The sequence below is a fragment of the Mustela erminea genome, chromosome 12 (genome assembly GCF_009829155.1).
Source record: "Mustela erminea isolate mMusErm1 chromosome 12, mMusErm1.Pri, whole genome shotgun sequence".
In the NCBI taxonomy this organism is placed as follows: Eukaryota; Metazoa; Chordata; class Mammalia; order Carnivora; family Mustelidae; genus Mustela; species Mustela erminea.
In genome coordinates, this window is record NC_045625.1 from 10,242,194 (window position 1) to 10,266,171 (window position 23,978).

General features: G+C 40.2%; 1 protein-coding gene across 4 annotated transcripts in view; it reads left to right on the top strand.

Annotated features, from left to right (window-relative positions):
• The window catches only part of NR6A1 (nuclear receptor subfamily 6 group A member 1), a 228,704-nt gene that overhangs the window by 166,075 nt on the left and 38,651 nt on the right, over positions 1-23,978 (top strand). For all 4 annotated transcript variants that reach the window (XM_032306651.1, XM_032306652.1, XM_032306653.1 and 1 more), the window contains one exon: positions 21,402-21,644. In XM_032306651.1, the coding sequence (XP_032162542.1) occupies positions 21,402-21,644 (243 nt within the window). The remainder of the gene's footprint in view (positions 1-21,401; positions 21,645-23,978) is intronic.

Genomic DNA, 23,978 nt, shown 5'->3' on the forward strand with positions numbered 1-23,978 from the left:
GGCTCAGTGGGTTAAAGCCTCTGCCTTCGGCTCGGGTCGTGATCCCAGGGTCCTGGGATCGAGCCCCGCGTCGGGCTCTCTGCTCGGCGGGGAGCCTGCTTCCTCCTCTCTCTGCCTGCCTCTCTGCCTACTTGTGATCTCTGTCTGTTAAATAAATAAAATCTTTAAAAAAAAAAAAAGAGATTAATGTAGTACTTTGCTAGAAGACACAGGTCTGCCACAGAGCTGGAGGCCTGTTTACCACTGCTCCTGGGATTTACAGAGAATATGCTATAACCTTACTTAACCTTGTTGCAAATTGCCAGTTCCTTTAAGAGGGAGAGGTCTTGGTTAAATGGTTTTTAAGAAGTTGTACTCCCTGCCTAGGGCCATCTGTACTCGGTAGGAATGTTTCAGACAGAAATGGGCTCTGTTGTATTTCTTTAATGAATGGAGAAATAGAGTCTTAATAATACCTTAGTAATGTATTATTTTAATAGTATCTCTTTCACTAGTTAAGACTAAAAGGTTTCTTTTGGTTTTCTAGGGCAAGTTGTGTATCTTTTTACTAAGATATTCATTGTAGTTATCTAGGTCAAATAGTTGATGATTAGTGACCAAAGTATTATAATGTTTTTGGTTAAGTCCCACTAAGTTATTTTTGTTTTTAATTTTAAATTTTATTGTAAAATAAACATGTAGTAAAATTGAGTTTTTGAGGGTGGTGTGCAGTTCTATAAATAAAGATTTGTAGAATTACCACTATAGTCAAGATATGGAGCAGTTTAACCCCCAGAAATTCCCTCATACGACTATCCCTTCGTGGTCATAACCTCACCCTACTCCTACTTACACCTTACTCCTTACCTCTAGCAACCACTGGTCAGTCTGTTCTCTGTTTCTATACTTTTATCTTTCTGACAATGTTATATGAGTGGAATTACATAGCATGTAACCTTTTGAAGCTGGCTTCTTTCACTCAGTATAAATGCCTTTGTAATTAATCCGAGTTGCTACCTGTATCAATCAATAACTGATTCTCTTTTTTTATTGATGCATAGTATTTCATTGTACGGTAGGTAGTTCAGCCATTCATCTCTTGAAGGGCGCTTGAGTTATTTCTAGTTTGGGGTGATTATGAATAAAACTGCTATAAACAGTCATGTACAAGTTTGAGTGTGAACCTAAGTTTTCATTTTTCTGGATTTTGTTTAAATTTTATTTATTTTACACAGGGAGATCACAAGTAGGTAGAGAGAAGTGGGGGAGGGAAGCAGGCTCTCCGCTGAGCAGAGAGCCTGATGTGGGCTCGATCCAGGACCCTGAGCTCATGACCTGAGCCAAAGGCAGAGGCTTAACCCAGGCGCCCCCTAAGTTTTCATTTTTCTGTGATGAATTACCTAAGTGTAGACTCAAGGGGTCGTATGGTAAGTATATATTTAACTTTATAAGAACCAAGAGAGGGGCGCCTGGGTGGCTCAGCGGGTTAAAGCCTCTGCCTTCAGCCCAGGTCATGATCCCAGGGTCCTGGGATCGAGCCCCGCATCGGGGCTCAGTGCAGAGCCTGCTTCTCTCTCTCTCTCTCTCTGCCTGACTCTCTGCCTACTTGTGTTCTCTGTCAAATAAATAAATAAAATCTTTAAAAAAAAAAAAAAAAAGAACCAAGAGAAGTAGGGAGACCAGTAGTAGACCAAATGGTCATTCAGGTGAGAGATGGTAATAGCTTGAAGTAGTGCTAGTGGTAGTGGAGATGAAGTGGAGATTTGAGATCTGTCTTGGAGGGAGAATTGATAGGATTTGCTGATGGTTTGGATGATGGAGTATAAGACAAAGGGATTAAGGAGTGACTCCTAGATTTTAGGCTTGAACAGCTAATGGATATGGGTTTCAGTTAGTAAGATGAGGAAGATTAACGAGTATAGGAAGTAGGAATAGAATCTAGAATTACATTCAATAAATTTAAGATGCCTGTTAGAAAGCTAAATGGAATGCTAAATAGACCTCTTAAGATACTGAAGTCTGAAACTCAAGAGAGGTTTTTGGTTAAAGTACACTTGGGGGGAATTATCACAATATAATGGAAGACTGAGTCCTTTAAAGAGAGAATTTTGATAGAAATATCTCCCAGGACTATCCCCTGCAGATATGCCAACCAACATCTATGAGTTCCAAAGATATTCAGTAAAAGTGATTGAGAAACTAGTAATCTGAGAGAAAGTAAGAAAATGCGGAGAGTGGTATTATGAAAGCCAAGGGAAGAAAGTGTTTCAAGGGGCCCCTGGGTGGCTCAATTGTTAAGCGGCTGCCTTTGGCTCAGGTCATGATCCCAGGGTCCTGGGATAGAGCCCCGCATCGGGCTCCCAGGTCAGTGGGAAGGCTGCTTCTCTCATTCCCACTCCCCCTGCTTGTGTTCCCTCTCTTGCTGTATCTCTGTCAAATAAATAAAATCTTAAAAAAAAAAAAAAAGGTGTTTCAAAAAGCTAAGAGTTCAGATGCTTGTCCAGTTTCTTTCATTCATTCAGCAAACATTCCTGAGTCCTTTCACTTTGTAAAACTCCATGGATAGGCCCCCACAGTGATCAGGACAGATAAAGTGCTGGTCCACATACAGTTTACACATATATTTTAAGGATTTCAGTGTGGAACTATATAGTAATTCTGAGGACCCATCTATATTCAGTTCTGATATTTAAATTTCAGAAAGTTGCCTTGAACACTTTTCTCAGGATTCCATAGTATTCCCAATTTCTGCAAAGAGTTATCAGTTCACTAGAACAGAAAGTCTGGAATGCAAATTCATGCGATCCAGAATAGCAGCCATTGAGTGTTGTAGACAGATACGTCATCTAAAAGCTGAATGAAGGGCGCCTGGGTGGCTTAGTGGGTTAAAGCCTCTGCCTTCAGCTCAGTTCATGATCCCAGGGTCCTGGGATCAAGCCCCACATCGGGCTCTCTGCTCAGCAGGGAGCCTGTTTCCTCCTCTCTCGCTCTGCCTGCTTGTGATCTCTGTCTGTCAAATAAATAAATAAAATCCTTTTTTTTAATAAATAAATAAATAAAAGCTGAATGAGATGCAGAAGCAGCCGGAGTGTGGAGAGTGGAGTGTATAGTGTAATGCAAACATGCGCCGGTTACTTAAATTCTCTGGACCTCAGTTTCTCCATCTTCTGCGGCTCTGAAATTTAATGACTGCAAAATCCAGGATCAAGTAATCAGAGAAGTCACAAGTGGCAAAATATTTAATAACAAACACATCAACTCTCAAAGTCAGTAATATCCACATCAGTGGAACCTTGGGTAGCCAGATCTGTCTCAAAATCAGGGTTTGACAGTGGAAGTACAAGATTTTAACAGTTGCAAGCTATACTATAATGAAAGTCCCTTAGCGTCTCTTTGGAATAAAGGCAGAGACAATTTTGTGTATGCACACTTTCCTAAAGGAGATGTTGACAGCTCTTGCTTAACTCTGGTATAATTGCACTTTGTGTTTATCTATAGGGACCTGTAAATTAAGCTCAAATTCATGGAAGATAATTCTTTTTAATCTCTTGCTCTTTTTTTTAAGATTTTAATTTAAAGTAATCTCTACTCCCACTGTAGGGCTCGAATTTGCACCCTCAAGATCAAGAGTCTCATGCTCTATCAACTGAGCCAGCCAGGTGTCCCCTGGAAGATATTTCTAAAAAAGAGAGCTATGGACCCTGGGTGGAGATATAATAACCACAGCATAATAAAATGCAACTACATTGTTTGATCCACATCTTCATTTGCACAGGTCTTTTACATATTTTAATCCCTTCATTTTCACAACAGTTCCGTAAGATGAATATAGATAAGGAAATTGAAGCTCAGAGAGATTATCTCACAATTCAAATAGTGACTAGCTAGAATGCAAAGCTGGGGTTGCTTTTGCTTTATAATTACAGTAAAAATAAAATATATAAGCAAAAAACTTAGAGGACAATTTATTACAAAGGCCCAATAAATAATTTTTTCATTCTCAAACCCAAATAGTAATTTCCAAAACTGCGAGTCGGTATAAAGGGGAGCAGTCATGCTGCTGAAGAAAGTCAGATACATGAAGCTACTCTATCTAGACCACTCGGATAGGCAAACCCAGGAGGCCTCAGGCATACCACAGTTAGATCTCACTCAGGTGCATTACCATCCTTCTTTTTTTTTTTTTTAAAGATTTTTTAAAAATTTATTTATTTGACAGACAGAGATCACAAGTACACAGAGAGGCAGGCAGAGAGAATGGGGAAAGCAGTCTCCCCGCGGAGCAGAGAGCCCGATGTGGGGCCTGCCCATGATCTGAGCCGAAGGCAGAGGCTTAACCCACTGAGCCACCCAGGCGCCTTTACCATCCTTCTTCATAGGCACCCTGAACTTTAGAGTATATAGGGCCTTTTTTTTTTTTTTTAAATAAAGATTTTATTTATTTATTTGAGAGAGAGAGCATGAGAAGGGGGAGGGTTAGAGGGAGAAGCAGACTCCCTGCCAAGCAGGGAGCCTGATGCGGGGCTCGATCCCATGACCCTGGGATCATGACCTGAGCTGAAGGCAGAGGCTTTAACCCACTGAGCCACCCAGGGGTCCCTTAATTTTATTTTTAAGGGATCTCTACACCCAGCATGGGGCTTGAACTCACAGCTCTAAAATCAAAAGTTGCATGCTCTATCGACTGAGCCAGCCAGGCACCCCAAGCACAGTAGATTCTGAACAATTTATTTTCATACGATCCTTACAAGCAGGAACATGTCCAGAGGGAAAGGCAGATGACCAGTATGATAAGGGGACTAGAAATCATGTAACTATGTAAGTCACTTGTTGAGACTAGTGGTATTAAATTCCAAAGGCTATAAAACTCTTGGTGGAAGGGAGGAAGTAGGCATGTTCAGATTGGAAGTGTCAACAGATTGAATTGAGACAAGTATGTTTTAATTACATATTTAAGCTTCAGGAACTGTAGGAACCACTCTCAATCCTTATGAAGTCATGAGGTACAGCCCCTCTGCTTCACATTACCCCACCCCTCCCCACCACCACTACCACAGAGATGAGCATCCTCTCCTTTTCTGGAAGAAGGCCGTCTCACCAGTCACATTCACAGTTCCGGGCTCATCCGAAGCTAGCAATCCTTGTGTCCTCATTACAAAATCTTGGGAACAGAGAATTTCATTGAACCAACTTGGGCCATTTCTTTTTGTAGTCCAGTTAGCAGTAGCCAGTATCTCTTCTGCTCCATTCTGTTTTTCTAGCAGTGTAAACCTGCTGCCTTACAGGGCACAGCAGTGGCTGTTCTCAAAAGCAAAGAGGGTTGGTGTGAGCTGAGCAGACAACCCAAAAGTTACCTATTACAGATTCTATTTTCTTAACGATATACTGCCTTCTGGCAATCTCATGCATGCCTACAGCCTCCCTACAGAAGACCCCCAAGTCAATCTGACTCCAGAATTGCATGTTACAGCATTCATCGAGCCATTCATTGAGGCCTTCCTCACCTCCCTTTATCTCAGATAACTATACTCCTCTAAAGTACGATTAAATACCTCTAGCCAGCAAGCCTCTTTGCCTTAACTGTTCCCTCTGGCTGAAATTCCCTTTGACATACCTCTGCTCTAACGCCCAGTTCAGGTGACACCTCTTCTAGATAATCTTTTCTTCAGCTTCCTCATCTAGCACTAGAACCATCCACTCCTCTGTGCCCAGTATACCTTCTCTTTCTAGTTTCGTGTTGACTGCTCTGTATTGAAATTATGGAATGGATGTCTGTCTCCTCCACTCTTGTGAGGTATATGTGAAGAGTGCTGAGGAACTCTCAAATGTTTATTCAGTGAATAAATGTCGCAAGATGATTTGAAGCAAGAAGTAGTAATTATTTCATAGTGAATCATTGTCTACTTTGTTCTTCCAGCTTCAAAAACATGTCCTTGTCTAGAGCTCTAGTGCATGGATCCAGGCTAGCTGTTAATGAAATATCTATATTTTTTGAGAGACGATGCCCCAGGTTAAACCACCTCTTTTCCCCCCTAAATAAATAAGGGATCCTTAAGAGTTCCCAGTAGCAGTCCAAATAGGACAAACCACAGATTTGCAGGTTCTTATCTCTCTCTGGAAAACCTGAATTTACAGGAATATGAAAACTGTTTCACCTCAAATAGAAACTTGATTCCTAATTTGAAGATTCCTACATGTGTATAAGAGATAGGAAGGACTGGGGATGTGGTCTGAATTTTTATTTTCGAGGCCCCACCTGTTGAATGACGAGGTAACATTTTCCCTGGATTCATTTCCTGTGACTTCAGCTAATTGTAATTTGTGAACCATTTCTGTTTTCAGGCCTAAGCAGTTAATGATGGTAACATTTTCTTTGTTTTGAGTGTGTTTGTGTGTGTGTTTAAGTTAGCTCTACAAGCAGCAGTGTTCTCGAACTCACAACCCCGAGTTCAAGAGTTGTATGCTCCACTAACTGAACCAACCAGGCACCCCTTTTGTCTTTTTCCCATCTTTTATTCAGTGACCTGTAAAGACAACTCCTGAACATGCAGTCCATACCAATCTTGGGAATTGCTCACTTGTTTTCATTCAACTGATAATATTTTTTAGAAATGTCCTCTAAGGCCAGGGAGGGAGACAAACCATAAGAGACTCTTAATCTCAGGAAACAAACTAAGGATTGCTGGGGGGTGTGGGGGGGGGGATAGGGTGGCTGGGTTATGGACATTGGGGAAGTTATGTACTATGGTGAGTGCTGTGAATGTGTAGGGTGATGATCCACAGACCTGTACCCCTGGAGCAAATAATGTATTATATGTTAATTTAAAAGAAAAGAAAAGAAAAGAAAATGTCCTTGGAGGTATCCACATGTGGCCTCTGGAAATGGATTTTTATAGTGGTATGTGCAGTAGTGGAGAATTCTTATGATTTTCACTTATTTCCGTGTAAATTCCATGCTTTCAGATGAAATTTTGAGAGTACTCATTACTAATTTCAAGGACTTCATTTCGTATGGTGGTGACCTATGAAACTGAGTGGAGTCAGTATTACTTAGTAGAATGGGCAGCTGATCAGGAGAGTTAGAACCAGTAATCCAGTTGAAATTGTTTTAAATACCCTTTGTTTTAAATACCTTTTAGCTAGGCAAGTTCCAAATTGCCTTAGTTGTCCGTGTAATTTTGGCCAAGTAAGCAGCTGTACTCTCCGTTTCCTATATCTGGCCTTCATCACAATCTGAAAAGCAGGTTTTGATAAAAATCAGTTCCAATTGTAATTTGCGTAACCTGAGCCCTTGGAATGAGTAAAATGTCCTTCTTGGAGTGGGGGAGGTATTTGTGTAACAGTAGAGCTGAAAGGAGAGATGAGCGCAAGAGAAATTTTTGTAACAGGCTTTCTTCTATATTTGGAGAAATTAAAGTAGAACTAGTTGCTATATGGTGGTACTAAGTGATCGCGCACAGGATGGTAAGAATACATCTAGTTAGTTCTTCGTCTCATAGATTTTGTTGTGATTCCTGTTGTTTCTTTGGTTTGGGGGAAAAAAAGGCAGCAGTAACACTGGGGCTCAATTTTGATATGTACCGTCCTCTTCCTGCACCCTGCCTCTGTAGGAGGTAATCTGGTTTAATGGGAGGTCTTTGGAAAAGTAGTAAGGTTGAGACAGCTCCACACTTTGACTTACTTTGGGACCTTGGGCCAATCACTTTACTTTTCTGACCGTGGCCAAGTAATTTTATCTTTTTCTCTTTTTTTTCTTTTTAATTTTGTTTTTTGCCTTCATTTTTTTTTCCTCCTTCTTTTTTCTTTTATTAAAGATTTTTTTTTTTAATTCTTGTATTAAAAGATTTTTGTTTATTCATTTGAAAGATAATGGGAAGAAGCAGACTCCCCGCTAAGGAGGGAGCCCAACATGGGTCACAGTCCCAAGACCTGGAGAGAATGACCTAAGCCAAAGGCGGACGCTTGGCCATCTGAGCCACCCAGGAACCCCTTTTTCTCTTAATGAAAATAAAATACATAAGAAAAATTTAAATGTTAAACTTTTTTTTCTTTTCATACAGGTTTTTATTTTGAACATATGTCTGAATTATATATAGTTCATTCTTCTCTTAAAAAGTCTTTGTTCTTTTGGTACCTGGCTAGCTCGGTCAGTGGAGCATGTGACTTTTAATCTCAGGGTTGTAAGTTTGAGCCCCAGGTTGAGTGTAGAGATTACTTAAAAATAAAATCTGAGGACTCAGGTATTTAAGTGTCTGCCTTGGCCTGAGGTTATCACCCTGGGTCCTGGGATTGAGCCCCACGTTGGGCTCCTTGCTCAATGGGGAGCCGGCTTCTCCCTCTCCCACTGCATCTCCCCCTGCTTGTTCTCTCTCTGTGCACAAGCTCTCTCTGTCAAAGAAGTAAAAAAGTCTTAAAAAATAAAAAAAAATTTTAATCTTTAAAAAAAAGCTTTGTTCTTATGTTTATCTTTAAATGCAAATGAATCTCCCCTAGTTAAAAAAAAAATAAGCATCTGCTTAAAAGCTGTTGCTTCTTCCTGCAGTGTTTTTCTGTTACTTTTAAATGGAGTGACACCTACTCAATAAAATGCTGCTTATTTTATTTCTTTACCACTCAACAATTTTTTTTTAAGATTTTATTTTTTATGTAATCTCTACATGCATCGTGAGGCTTGAATTTACAACCCTGAGATCAAGAGTCACATGCTCTTCTGACTCAGCCAGACAGGCGCCCCACCACTCACCTGTTTTTTAACTCAGAATGATTTTTGTTCTAATCATTTACTGAAAATGTTATTAGTGGTGACCTTTTGAGCCTACTTCTTTGCACCTTTTGACCTGCATTGCATTTGAAAGTACTCTCTTCTTTATAAAACCCTTTTGTTTGTTATCTTTCTCTTAATTATGGATTTATATTCCACCTGTATCTTCTTTGATCATCAAGTCATCTCACTTTCCTTCCCTAACTTCTTACCTCCCCCTCTGTCTCTAATCTGTTGTCAGAGCTTCAGTTCCTCCATGTGTTGACTCCCTATTTTCATCCTAGTTTGAATCATTGTCCTCTAACTGCCTTTGGAATATTTCTGCTTGACTCTTAAACTAAAGAGAGGATGATTTTGTCCCTCACACAGCTTTAATTTTCCCCTCTTCTTTTAGTAATACCACATTTCTTACAGCCACATTGGTATAGAACCTCAAGTTCATTTGTGACCCTTTCCCTATTCCTGTTACCCAGATGCCCATGCCATTCACCTTGTTGCAACCTGCACATCATTGTGTTTTAACAACACCCAGGCACCCCCTGAAGTTTACGATGATGGTAGATAGTCTCCTCTATGAAATGCTTGTTCAAGCTTCTTGCCTAATTTTCTACTGCTTTGCATTTCTCTTAATGTCGTATAGGAGTTTTACATATTTTGAGTATGAGTTCTTTGTAAATTATATGTATTGCATATATCTTCTTGCACGTTGTGGCTTGCCTTTTCACTCTTTGAACATTCTGCATTTTAATGTAGTCTAATTTTTTTTAAAGTTTTCCTTTATGATTAGTACTTTTTTGTGTACTCCTTTAAAAATCTCTTCTTGGGGCACCTGGGTGGCTCAGTGGGTTAAAGCCTCTGCCTTTGGCTCAGATCAGGATCTCAGGGTCCTGGGATCAAGCCCTACATCGGGCTCTCTGCCTGCTTGTGATCTGTCTGTCAAATTAAAAAAAAAAAAAAAATCTTTGAAAAAAAATCTCTTCCTAACCCAAGATCATAAAGATTTTTTTTTTTAATTATCTTTTGAGAGGTATATTATTTTGCTTTTGGTATTTGGGTCTTCTGTCTACTTGGGATTAAGTATTTTGCATGGTATGAGGTAGGGTCAAGTTAAGTTTCTTTCCTTATAGATATCTAACTGTCCCAACACTGTTCACTGAAAAGACTTGTCTTTTCCTCAGTGCTCTGCAGTGAGCAGAGCACTTTGTCATAAATTAAATATCCATAATATGCCTAGTTATGTTGCAGAATGGTATGTTTTCGTTCTGTTCCTTTGGTCTGTTTGTCTATCCCTAAGCCAATAAAACATATTTTAATTCCCATAGCTTTAAAGTGAATATTGATGTATGGTAAAGTCTTGGTTTTTTTAAATATCTGTGCTGTTTTTGTTCTTTTGCATTTCCCACATATATTTTACAGTTAACTCAAGTTATTCATGAACACACATAGTTGGGATTTCATTTTATCTATTAATCTTTACAGTAATAACTTGCAATCTGTGAACATAGTCTTCGTCTCCATTTACCGAAATATCTCATTTATGTTAGAAATATTTTATATTAATTTTTTAATAGTTTCTCCATAGAGATCTTACATATCTTTATTGGATTGCATCCTATTTTTTTAATACTGTTTTAAGTGGCATCTTTTAAAAATTTCATCTCTTTGTGGATGGTATAGAAATATGGTTAGTTTATGTATATTTCTTATTTCACTGTGCATTCTAGAACCTCCTAGTACTTCCACAGTGGAATGAAGGTGCTGGCAGTGGACCATCCTTGTCTCACTTCCAGTCTGAAAAGAAAAACCTTTTGTAAGCATTTCACCATCAAGTATGATATTTGGAATAGGTTTCTTTAGATAACCTTTATTATACTAGACAAGTTTTTAGTCCTAGTTTGCTAAGAGTTGAACAATAATAATGTTGAAATCTATCAAAGACTTTTTTTCTTTTTAAAGATTTTATTTATTTATTTGTCAGAGAGAGACCACGAGAGAGGGAACACAAACAGAGGGAGTGGGAGAGGGAGAAGCAGGCTTCCCGCAGAGTAGGGAGCCAGAGGCAGGACTCCATCCCAGGACCCTGGGATCATGACCTGACCCTAAGGCAGACATTTAACGAATGAGCCATCTAGGTGCCACTATCAAAGACTTTTTTAAATTAAAAGTACTATTTATTGCTTTTATTTAAGATTTTTTTTAAAAATATTTTACTTGTTTATTTGACAGAGAGCACAACCAGGCAGGGCAGCAGGCAGAGGGAGAGGGAGAAGCACGCTCTATTTTGAGCAGGGAGCCCGATACAGGGCTTGATCCCAGGACACTAGGATCATGACCTGAGCCAAAGGCAGCCACTTCACCTACTGAGCCACCCAGGTGCCCCTAAGTTGTTTTTTTTTTTAAACAAAGTACTCCAAAATGTTTCATAAAGTTGCAAATTTATTTATTTATTTGTCAGAGAGAGAGAGAGAGCTAGTGCACAAGAAGGCAGAAAGGCAGGCAGAGGTAGAGAGAGAAGCAGGCTCCCTACCAAGCAAGGAGTGCGATGCAGGACTCGATCTCAGGAACCTGGGATCATGACCCGAGCCAAAGGCAGCTGCTTAACCCACTGAGCCACCCAGGCGTCCCTAAAGTTGCAAATTTTTATCAGGTTCTAATCTTAAAGAAAATTTATCTTTAACAACAGGAGCACAACTAACATGGATTGTGTGTTTACTATATATTAGGCATTGTATTCAGCAATACAGTGTAGTGTGAAAGGTCTCTGATTCTGATACAAGATTGTGTGCTTAGAATTCTGGCTCCCCTGCTTAGAAGGACTTTGGGCATATTTCTTATTCTGTGTGTGTCTCAGTTTTTTTTTCATCTGTAAAATAGAGGTAATAGTAGTATTTACTACATAGAATTGTGAGGAAAGAGTGAATTTTATGTGATACATAAAGAACAGAACTGGTTGCATAGCACCAGGGTACATGTTGTTATCATTGTAACCTCTATCATTTATTCTCTAGTAAGTCCATGAAGTGAGTGGTATGGTTATCTCTGTTTTTCGGTTGATAGCAAGACTGAGGCATGTGCCCACAGTTACAGAGGTAGGAAGTGGCAGTGCTGGAATCCACACTCACTGTGTCTTAACTACCAAGCCGATGTATTTCAGACTTTTTACACTTTTCCATTTTTCATTCATTTATTCAACAAAATGAGCATCTTCTCTGTAGCATTCATGGTGCCAGATATTACTTTTAATGCCTGTGATTGAGACTTAACCTGCAATGTAACTTTGTTTAGGTATAACTAAGGGGTCCTGCTACTTTTATAAAACAAGAACCTAACTATTGTAAAATTCTGTTCAGATTGATGAACAGATTAGTTCATGAATGTTTTTGTTCTCATTTACTCACTGTTCATGATAAATGATGTAGAGATGGGAACATCCATTTATTTGAGCAGACGCTTGTCAGTGGTGCTCTGAAGAGATGTTCTGGGGCTCTCTGCCTGACTCAGATTGTCATCTGTTTTTCTGCACCAACTATGTCAGCTGCTTTATTCATCATTTTCATTATTTCATTTGAATTTGACATAGCTGCCTCAAAAAATTAATCTGTGTCCACAGAGACCCCAAATGAGCTCTGCATTTTCCCTTATCAATCTCAGCAGGAGTGTTAAAATTTGAAGAAATAAAACTTAATATTACCTCCACTAGATTAATTACTGGTTTTAAAAAAAAAAAATTCTTGGGGCGCCTAGGTGGCTTAGCCTAGGTGGTTAAGCGTCTGCCTTCAGCTCGGGTCATGATCCTGGAGTGCCAGGATAAAGCCCCCAGTCTGACTCCCTGCTCAGCAGGGGGTCCTCGTCTCCCTCTGCCCTCACCTGCTCATGCTCTCTCTCTCTTTCTCCCAAATAAATAAAATCTTTAAAAAAATTTCTTAAGATTATTCCTAAGGTTTGGAAAACTAGCAATGACAGTCATGTTACGTTTTTTCTAATATTGCTTATGTATGGTTACATTTATTTATCATGAATAACCAGCAGGCTCCTTTTAGAACATTGCACAGGAACAAAATTGTGGGCAGATCGTGACTGTTTTACATATAGAGGGGTAGGACATAACCTGATAATATATCTGTGGATATTTCCATGTAACTCATCTTGATAGTCTTGCTAAAGTTTAATGAACTATATTGGTGGTTTTAGAAAGGAATGAGATTCTTCTCAGCAGAAACCCAAGTTGGAGAGAGGTTTTTCAGCTCCATTTAAGACAGGACTTTATAAGCTGTAGGCAATCTGTTAATCCTTGATTCTTACAACAGGTATATCCCCATTTTATACACTAGAGACTGAGGTACCTCCTAAAGGATTAAGAAACTTTCCAAGGTAACACAGCTGGCAATTGACAGCCTAGATTTGAGCCTAGGAGCCCAAGTTCTTAGTCTCTGTGTTCTACTGCCTATGTGCAAGAGACTTAGAGAGCTGACAGTTGTCTCTTTCCTTTCCATCCCTGGGTTGAGATTTACCTTGCCATCGACCCTGAGATAAACACGACCTTCCTCTCCAACCCCATTTTCTTGACTGCCAGGCTGATCTATTTATTCACCTAATATCAGCCTTTTCATTCAAATTTAAAAGTTTAAAGTTCTTAAAAAACTGTCTTAGTTTCTATCCTCCTCTCTTCTTTTACTCTTGGGGACAGGAGCAAGAGAAAGATTCCAGTAGTTTTTATTTTTAATATTTGATTATTTTCCCTTAATACATCAATTTTCAGAATAATGAATTGGTGTCCTAGCAACCTCCATGGTAACTATTGAGATTTTTCTTTTGAATATTATTGTGAATGCATTGATTTTTATATTCGAAGTGTTTTAATCCATTGCTATCATTATTCTTTTTGATGCATAGGTTGCTCCATTTTAGGCCAGTGGGAGAATTTTTATGTTGTTTCCTATATCCTATTTTGTAATTTGACAAAGAGATACCACAGGTAGGCAGAGAGGCAGAGAGAGAAGGGGAAGCAGGCTCCCCGCTGGCAGAGAGCCCAGATGCGTGATCTCGGGACTTTGAGATCATGACCTCAGCCGAAGGCAGATAACTAACCGACTGAGCCACCCAGGCGCACTGTTGTTCCCTGTATCCTTTTTTTTTTTTTTTTTTTTTAACAGATCACAAGTAGGCAGAGAGGCAGGCAGAGAGAGAGAAGGAAGCAGGCTCCCCGCTGAGCAGAGAGCCCGATGAGGGGCTCGATCCCAGGACTCTGGGATCATGACCTGAGCTGAAGGCAGAGGGTTTAACCCACTGATCCACCCAGGCGCCCCTCCAGTATCCTTTTGACATGACCCCCTTATTGGTCTTAGGTAGCACAACAACACTCAAACCTGGAATCAAACATTTCTCCAAGAAGTCTGGGCTAATGTTTGTAGGAAATAGTATTTTCAGAGTTCACTATCTGAGGCCTTCTGGTACTGCTGATCAAGATAAACGTTCAGTTTCTCCGATAAATTAAGAAGTCTTCACTCTCCTACAGTATTTTTTACCCATTGCTATTTTTGCAGATAGCGAACTACTTGTTCACGGTTTCAAATACCTGTCACTTTTCAAGTCCTCACTTCATCAACTCCTCTGTCTCTTACTGACTTACGAGCGCTACAGTTACTGTGATCCATAATCTCCAATTTGAAGTACTTATTTGCTTGATTTTCTTTCCGCTGTATTTTAGGTAGAATAATACAGATTAATGACACAGAATTAAAAGATTAACAGTGCTGAATTAGGAATGGTTATGAACATTTCCTTTGTGTTGTCTCACTCATCAGAATGCTGTAGATGCTGTATGAATCTGAGATTTCAGTGAGTTATAGGACATAGTCATTCATGATATTTTTATGAATAAGATAGAGCAATGTCAGCCAGACTAGAGTGTATACTCTAATTAAGAGACAAAGCAAAAAAAAAAAAAAAAAAAAAGAGACAAAGCTAACTGAGCATCCATTTCCAGAATGTTAACAGTTAAGTCAGGTTGGAAAAGAGGCTCTAATAAAGGCCACATTCTATATTTTTTTTTAAGGTTGTGTGTGTTTTGTTTTTGTTTTTGTTTTTGTTTGTCAGAGAGAGTGAGCACAGGCAGACAGTGGCCGGCAGAGGCAGAGGGAGAAGCAGGTTTCCTGCCGAGCAAGGAGCCCAATGTGGGACTCAATCCCAGGGCGCTGGGATCATGACCTGAGCCGAAGGCAGCCGCTTAACCAACTGAGCCACCCAGGCGTCCCCACATTCTGTACTGTTTTAAGGATAAAAAGGAAATTAATCTAATACCATACATGGAGAAAAGAAGGATATGGGAGAAATAATGAGTGGACCAGATCCCTAAAGATTCAGCAGGCCATGCACAATTTATTTTATATATACATATATATATATATATGAGAATTATTATTTATAATAATTTATTTATAAATTGTATTATTATATAATATATGACGTTATACATAATCATGTATTTTATTATTAAATAAATTATTATACAACAATATATAAATTAAAATATGTGTTTATATATAAAGATATACAGAATTTATAAAGATTCTTTATAAAGATAAAATTAATCAAGGACAAATACAAAGTCCTACCTTTGGGTTCAACATTTACCTTCTTGAGAATGGAGTAAGAAAGACATGGGTTGAGGCCCCTGGCTGGCTCAGTTGGTAAAGCATATGCCTCTTAATCTCAGGGTCGTAAATTTGAGCCCCATGTTGGATGTAGAGATTACTTTAAAGATGAAAAATCTTTAAAAAAAAAAAAAGAGAGAGAGAGAGAACTTCATGGGTTAATAGTATATGTAATAAATACTCCAAGCTTTAGATGTCTATGAATCAGATATGAATTAAGTGTATGGAAATAAGAGATATGGAATTCAAATTCCAGTTCTACCGCTGACTGGTTGTGTAACCAAGATGAAAGTTCTTTACCTCGTTAAGCTTCAGTTTGCCCATTATAAAATGTGTGGCATTTTTATAGTACCAGTAATTATAAAATATTGTTTGTTTACTGGTATTGATAGCTGAAGGAACATAAACAAAGCTAATGGAATCTTAAATTATATTAAGAACCCCCCCAACCCCCATTCAGTTCTGGATACTTCAAGAAATTTTGATACTATATGATTCATTATGTAATAGAAGAAAAAATTTACAGTTGGGAACCCCAGTTAGCTTTAAATTTCTGAATGATTGGTATATGAACTAGGTTGAATTGTACATTTTTAAAAAATTAATTCATTTACTTATTTGACAGAGATCACAAATAGGCAGAGAGGCAGGCAGAGGGAGAGGAGGCAGCAGGCTCCCTGCTGAGCAGAGACCCTGATGCGGGGCTCAATCCCAGGACCCTGGGATCGTGACTCGAGTTGAAGGCAGAGGCTTTAACCCACTGAGCCACCCAGGTGCCCGGATTATACATTTATTTTTTGCCCATGAGCACATAACTCAGGCCAGTGGGGAAAGCTTCAGGTTAACAGACTTCGGCTCAGTGTAAGAAAAAGCTGAATCCTTAAAACTGTCTAAAATGAAATGAATGGAATGAAGTACCTTACTGAGTCACTAAAGATGTGTAAATAGAGTGCAAGACAACCCCTTGTTTTGGGATATCCTAGAGGGAATTCATGCCTCGGATAAAGGTCTGATCAAGGCAATTTCTAAAGTACTTTTTAACTCTAAGATTCCAGGTTTCTGTAATATGGGGATAATGATAACTCTCAGTTACTGTGATGAATAAGTAAGGCCATCCATGTAAGAAGTTCTTGAATGTTGCATGGGACACAATTAGTACTCACTAAGTGTTCTTTGTGGTAGCTGTAAGAATAATCTTCGCCCTGGCCTGGTACAAGCGAGATAATGAATACAAATATGCTTTAAGTGTCCTTCAGGTCCTTTACAAGAATAGGAGATGCAGAAATCCGTATCTGACATCTGGCAGGGCACCACTGGGACATTCTGCTTCAATTTATTCACTTAAAAAGGGCTTGACTTTTTTAACTTTTTTTCCTAAGTAGGGAAGGGCCTGACTTACCTGCATATAGTATAGATTGGTTTGACTTGGCCACAGAACGTGATGATTAGGTTCACAGACTTCGCGGGTTCCAGCCCAGCTTCCACTGGGAAGTGGTATCACCTCATAAGCTTCAGTTTCCTCTTCTGGTAAATAAGGGTACTTATTTTTTATGATTCACCACAATAACGTGTTAAGTGCTTGTCACAGAACCTGGTACCCAAGTGGTCAGTTAGCAATAGCTTCTCCTGTTTTTATGATCCTTTCCCACATGTTGTGAGGGAAGTTTGTAAAATGCTTCTTTGAGAGGCTTCACGGTTGATTGGGAGAGGGCCTTTCTCCTGTACCTTTGAGAGACTTCCTTCTGAATTAGTTCCTGGTCTGTGGTGTAGACCAGTGCTCTTTACAGAAACAGAAAATGGCAGTAAGAATAGCTGTGGAAGAGAAGCAGTCATAGGACCCAAAGAGAATCCGATCTGTGACCATCAGTGGAGAGAGTCGCACCACATCTCATTGTGGCCTTTTAAGTGCTCATGAAAAGATGAAGCCATGTTATAAGACACAGCAGATTTTTTTTTTTAAAGATTTTATTTATTTATTTGACAGACAGAGGTCACAAGTAGGCAGAGAGGCAGGCAGAGAGAGAGGAGGAAGCAGGTTCCCTGTTGAGCAGAGAGCCCAATGCGGGGCTCAATCCCAGGACCCTAGAGATCATGAACTGAGCCGAAGGCAGAGGCTTCGACCCACTGAGCCACCCAGGCGCCCCCACAAGCAGATTCCTAAGAGTTCTTTTTTTTTTTTTTTTAAAGATTTTATTTATTTACTTGACCGACAGAGATCACAAGTAGGCAGAGAGGCAGGCAGAGAGAGAAGGGGAAGCAGGCTCCCTCCTGAGCAGAGATCCCAATGTGGGGCCCGATCCCAGGACCCCGGGATCATGACCCAAGCTGAAAGCAGAGGCTTTAACCCACTGAGCCATCGAGGCGCCCCAGATTCTTAAGAGTTCTATATTTGATTATTGTCCACTGGGCCCTTTGCCCTGGATCCAGATGCTGCACAGAACGGCATACAAATGCTTTCTGAAGAGGTTACTATACTCCAGTTCTGATATCAGCAGACTAGGGTCAGCCACTTCCTAAACAGACAGGTTCCTTAACTTTTTTTGAGCTTTCCTTTTTCTCAATTACAGAAAGAGTGATAGCTGTTGTATCCACCTTTGGGATTATGAGAATTATGTGACACAACACAAAGCACGGTACTTAGTTATGGTCGGTATTCAGTGAGGTCATAGCTCTGAAGAAAGGGAAAAAGGGATTGTGTGGTTCTTCTAGATATTGATTTTTAATTCTATTCTAGTAGACTTCTGGTGTATATATGTATGATATGTATCCTATATATTGTAGAATGTGAGATACACGTGTGTTTGTGTGTGTGTGTATAGAAAGGTGATATATAATATTGAAGGTTTGAATTTTAAATGAGAAAATTTAAATTCTCTGTATCTAATCTAAATTTTTTCCACAACATTCCATGTTTGTTCTATTTCTAAGCCCTTTGAGCATCTCAAGCCCAGCCCTCTAGGAAATCCCGTCCACACAGAGTACTGTTCCGGGGCCGTTTTTTTTTTTTTTTCCTGTTTGGCCTTTCCTGATTTAGTTTTTTAATTCTCTATTATAACTTTGCTCTAATGTTTACCTTGAGTTTCCTTTGCATTTCTTTTTTCTTTTCTTTTCTTTTCTTTTTTTTTAGTTTGTTTATTTATTTTTCCTTTGCATTTTTAAAAAAGAAAGGAAAAAGAATGGTTATTACACCAGGGCCATTTTTATATTTTAACCAAATTTCTTTTAGTTTCAAATAACAAAAACTCATTTAAGTTAGCTCCAGAAAGAAAAAAGAAAAGAAGGTATTGTGTTATAAGACATGGGAAGTCAGTTTGTCATGGTATGCCAATTCACCCATACTTAGGAAGTTCATCCAAGCCTTAGAAAGGCTTGGAGGGGTGCCTGGGTGGCTCAGTGGGTTAAGCCTCTGCCTTCGGCTCAGGTCATGATCCCAGGGTCCTGGGATCAAGCCCTGCACTGGGCTCTCTGCTCAGCAGGGAGCCTGCTTCTCCCTCTCTCTCTCTGCCTGCCAAATAAATAAATTAAATCTTAAAAAAAAAAAAAAAGAAGAAGAAGAAGAAGAAAGGCTTGGAAAGGTCTATAACTAGGAAATACAGAGTCCTCAAGAACCTAGGTGATTCCTCTTTCCACGTGTATCTTTCTCTGTTTCCCTAGTATCTGCTTCTCTTTGCATACCTGCTATTTGCTGTGTGACTTTGGGCAAGGGCCTTAATATATGCCTGTTTACCCTTATGAAAAAGATATTGTGTATTAGTTTCCTGTGCTGATGTTAAAAAAAATACCACAAATTTGTTCTCCCACAGTTCTGGAACTGGAAGTTTCAAAAGTCATGAGTATCACTGGGTGAAAAGGAAGATGGGCAGAGCCACACTTCCTCCAGAAGCTCTAGGGGAGAATTCATTCCTTGCTTCATCCAGCTTGTAATGAAGGCCATTCCTTGGCTTTGGCTACCTTCTGCCTGTATTCACATCACGTTCTCCTGTGTGTGTACATGTGTGCATGCGTGCACGTGTGTGTGTTCTCTTCTTCTGTTTATATCAAATCTCCTCTGTCTTTCTCTTGTAAAGACATGTGTGATTGCAAGTAGGGCCCACCTTTATAATCCAGAATAATCTTCAGTTCGAGATCCTTAACTTGATCACATCTGCAAAGATCCTTTTACCTTACAAGATAAAATTTACAGGTTTCAGGGATTAGGACCTGATATTTTGGGTGGCCATTATCTAACCTACTACAAATAGGGATCATAAAGACATCTCAAAGTTGGCATATAATAAGCATTGCCTAAATGGTAGTCTCCTTGCTTCTCTGCATCTCTCCTATGTACACTACCATGCTCCTCCTGTAACATTGCTTTCAAATGCTTTTCTTTTTAGGGATGTTAGTATCCCATCAAGCATGGACCTGTTAGGATAACAATGTTAATGAAAATAATGGCTGTCATTAAGTGCCCATTGTAGCCCAAGCATTGTGCTGCATACTTTATGTATGTAGGTACCATTATAATCCCCATTTTACAGATGAAAGAAACTAGATTCAGAGAGGTGAAGTAACTTAATTTGCCCAAGGTCAGTCAGCTGGTAGGTGTCAGAACAGGGGTTTAAGTAAGGATTTCTCAAACTCTTAGGGCTGTGTTTTTTTTTTTTTTTTTTTTTTTTAAAGATTATTTATTTATTTATTTGACAGAGATCACAAGTAGGCAGAGAGGCAGGCAGAGAGAGAGAGGAGGAAGCAGGCTCCCTGCTGAGCAGAGAGCCCGATGCGGGACTCGATCCCAGGACCCTGAGATCATGACCTGAGCCAAAGGCAGCGGCTTAACCCACTGAGCCACCCAGGCGCCCTAGGGCTGTGTTCTTAATCATTATATCTTGCCTGGTACTCAGGAACGTGGTTCGGATCTCTGGTTTCTTGCCTTGGCCTCTGATCAAAACCTTTTCTTGGAGGTTTCTTGTATCTGCTGGCGAGATCTGACATCACAGATCTGCATTTTTTTGTCATATCCCTGTTATTTGGCAGTTGCTTGATCCTGAGTAAGTGAAATTTAAGGGAAGAGGAAGTTAGAGAGTTGTATTCCAGCCTGAATTTCCTCTTTGACTAACTTGTTTGTTACGAGGCAGTAAGTTCCTTGACTGTGGGGACCATGATGATTTGTTTCTGAGTACCCAGTACCGAACACGGGGCCTGGTCACAGAGTAGATGTTCTGCTGGAACGTAAGCGTCCCCAGGGACTTTCATTCACTGCTGTAGCCATGCCTTACAACAGTGCGTGGAACAGAATAGTTGTCCAATACCTATCTGTTGAATAGGTGGAAGACTGATTGGTTGGCTGGCTGGGCTTGGTTAAAACTTCTTCACTGGCTAATAATTACAGATTTCATTTACTAGGTGCGTGCCATTTGCTGGGCACCTACATTAATTATCAGTAACCCTTATCTCCTTTCTACAGGGTAGAAGTAAGTGATGGGCTGTGCCTGAGGAAAGTGAGGGAGATAGAGGAGTCGAGGATATCGCCTAAGTTTCTGACCTGGATACTGGTCCAACTGATGATTAAACCCAGGGAGAGGAGCATGAGTTTTGGGGGTTTTTTGTTTTTTTGTTTTTTTAATATTTTATTTGTTTATTTGTCAGAGAGAGAAGAGAGAGAACAAGCCGGGGGTGGGGGGCGCAGAGGCAGAGACAGAAACAGGCTCCCTGCTGAGCAAGGACCCGGATGCGGAACTTGAGCCTAGGAACCTGGGATCATGACCTGAGCCGAACGAAGGCAGCAGCTTAACCAACTGAGCCACCCAGGCGTCCCATGAGTTGTTTTTCTGAAAAAGTCTGTGTTTGTGATACCTGTAGGTAGATGGAAGGGTCTCTTCCTAGGACGAAGGCTCTAAAAATGACCCCTATTTACCAGTTAGTCGGAAAAGAGCGATGTTCTTGACCCTCCCAGAGCAAGTTTGCTTATTTGAGAACTGCAGGCTTAAAGCCATTATTTCCATGTGTTCTAACTTGAGTATGTTCAGTTTCTGTTCCAGATGATCGGGCTGAACAACGAACCTGTCTCATTTGTGGGGACCGTGCCACAGGCTTGCACTATGGAATCATCTCCTGTGAAGGCTGCAAGGGATTTTTCAAGCGGAGCATTTGCAACAAGCGGGTATATCGGTGCAGTCGTGACAAGAACTGTGTCATGTCTCGGAAGCAGAGGAACAGGTGCCAGTACTGCCGCCTGCTCAAGTGCCTCCAGATGGGGATGAATCGGAAGGGTGAGTGGTGCTTGTGGCTCGACTCCCCACGTTACCATCACTTTACCTTTAGGGTTAGCTATTAAGCCTCGGAGTTTTTCATTTCCCAGGCCTGCACTATATGCCAGGTCTTGTACCGTGTACTCATAACCCCAAAACCCATTTGACACAGTTTCTGCCTACAGGGATTTCCCAGACTAGGTGGGGAAAAAGACTGGGTGAGATGTTACAGATTCTGTGAGAATGAATTCACAGGCTCCAATTGGCAAGACTCCAATTAACAACCAAGTCCTAACTTGGATTAATATACTCCACTAGTTCTTCTTTCAAAGCATAATGACAGGAAGTGGGGATTTTATTTTTTTTTTTTTAAGATTTTATTTATTTATTTGACAGAGAGAGAAATCACAAGTAGGCGGAGAGTCAGGCAGAGAGAGAGAGAGAGAAGCAGGCTCCCGCTGAGCAAAGAGCCCGATGCGGGGCTCGATCCCAGGACACTGAGATCATGACCTGAGCCGAAGGCAGCGGCTTAATCCACTGAGCCACCCGGGCGCCCCAGGAAGTGGGGATTTTAGATGAAGAAACAAAAAGGCAGTATGTCACCTGAATGTGGTATCGTTCTGCTTGCTACAGTCATGGCATACTCAAGAGGCTAGGCGTGCCCAGAAATCTGCAACCAGGTTGGTGAAGAGTTTGGGATTTATTGGGAAGCTTTCCGAGAGCAAGAGTCCAGAAGAAAGGTGTGAAGAATCTGATGGAGGCGCAGGAAAAGTCATGGCACAGATGGGGAAGCTTACCTGCTAGGAGTTGGTAACATACTGGGTATTGGGCAGCATCAGAAGTTGAAGTTGCAGATTTGGAATAATAGTAATGGCCCCACCAGGAAAAAAACAAAAAACAAACAAACAGCCAAAAAAAAAAAAACCCTACCAGGCTAAAAAAGCAGGGTGGGACAAAATGTTGGCCTTGGCAGTGCATTGTTTGAAGTATCTAAGGAGGACACATACAATGTCCATCGAGGAATTTGGGTATGTAGGACTGGAACTGAAGGGAAAAGTCCTGCCTTGAAGTAGAAGTTTGTGGAACTGTTCACAATCAGATGGTAAAATTTTGTTAGTGAGTAGAAATCACCTAGAGAGAACTTGGATACAGAAGAGAAAAGGGCCAATGTCAGAAACTCAGTATTTTCATGGAGAGTGGAGAGTAGTACAGTATAGTTTATAGAAAGAATGGAGGCTGGGACGCCTGGGTGGCTCAGTTGGTTAAGCAGCTGCCTTCGGCTCAGGTCATGATCCCGGCATCCTGGGATCGAGTCCCACATCGGGCTCCTTGCCCTCCGCAGGGAGCCTGCTTCTCCCTCTGACTCTGCCTTCCACTCTGTCTGCCTATGCTCGCTCTCGCTCACTCTCTCTCTGACAAATAAATAAATAAAATCTTAAAAAAAAAAAAAAAAGAAAGAAAGAAAGAAAGAAAGAATGGAGGCAGAGGTTGGTGACAGACTGCTCTGTGACCTTTGGCAGTTTGCTTTATGTCTCTAATGCTCAAATATCTTACCTTTAAAATAGTATGGTAATACTTAACCTTTTCAGAGTTCTCTAGAGGATTAAATATGACAACATATATCTACTCAAGAAGGTACTAGGGGGTTCATATTAGTAGTGTATAGGGGTAGGAGTTAGGTTTATCAAACTATCCAAGTTGGATTTGTCACATTAATAAATGCAGACTATCAGATATTCTTCAGACTTTTTTTTACTATATGTGGGATAAGAAGGATCTTTTGAAAATTTGCTCATTATGAAGAAAGGTAGGAAAGATGTAGAAGGGCATTAAGATGAATTTAGGTCATTTATAATTTATTTATAATCCTAATATTTATTGATTACTATTTATATTAGAAAACTCTTATACACTTTTCATTCATTATGCCATTGAATATGTACAAACCTATTATTAAATATAACCTTCCATTTAGGGGCACCTGGCTGACTCAGTTGGTAGAACATTGCAGTTCTTGATCTTGGGGTCATGAGTTCAAGCCCTAAGCTGGGTGTAGAGATAACTTAAAAATAAAATCTTTTTCTTTTTTTTCCTTTTTTTTTTAAGAGTTGCCTTTTTTTTTTTTTAAAGACTTTATTTATTTGATGGAGAGTTAGAGAGGGACACAAGCATGGGGAGTGGGAGAGGGAGAAGCAGGCTTCCCCTGAGCAGGGAGCCTTATGCAGGGCTCCATCACAGGATCCGGGGATCATGATCTGAGCCGAAGGCAGTCGCTTAACGACTGAGCCACCCAGGCACCCCTAAAAATCTTTAAAAAAATATTACCCTCAGTTTATAGATGCAGTTTTGGGGGGG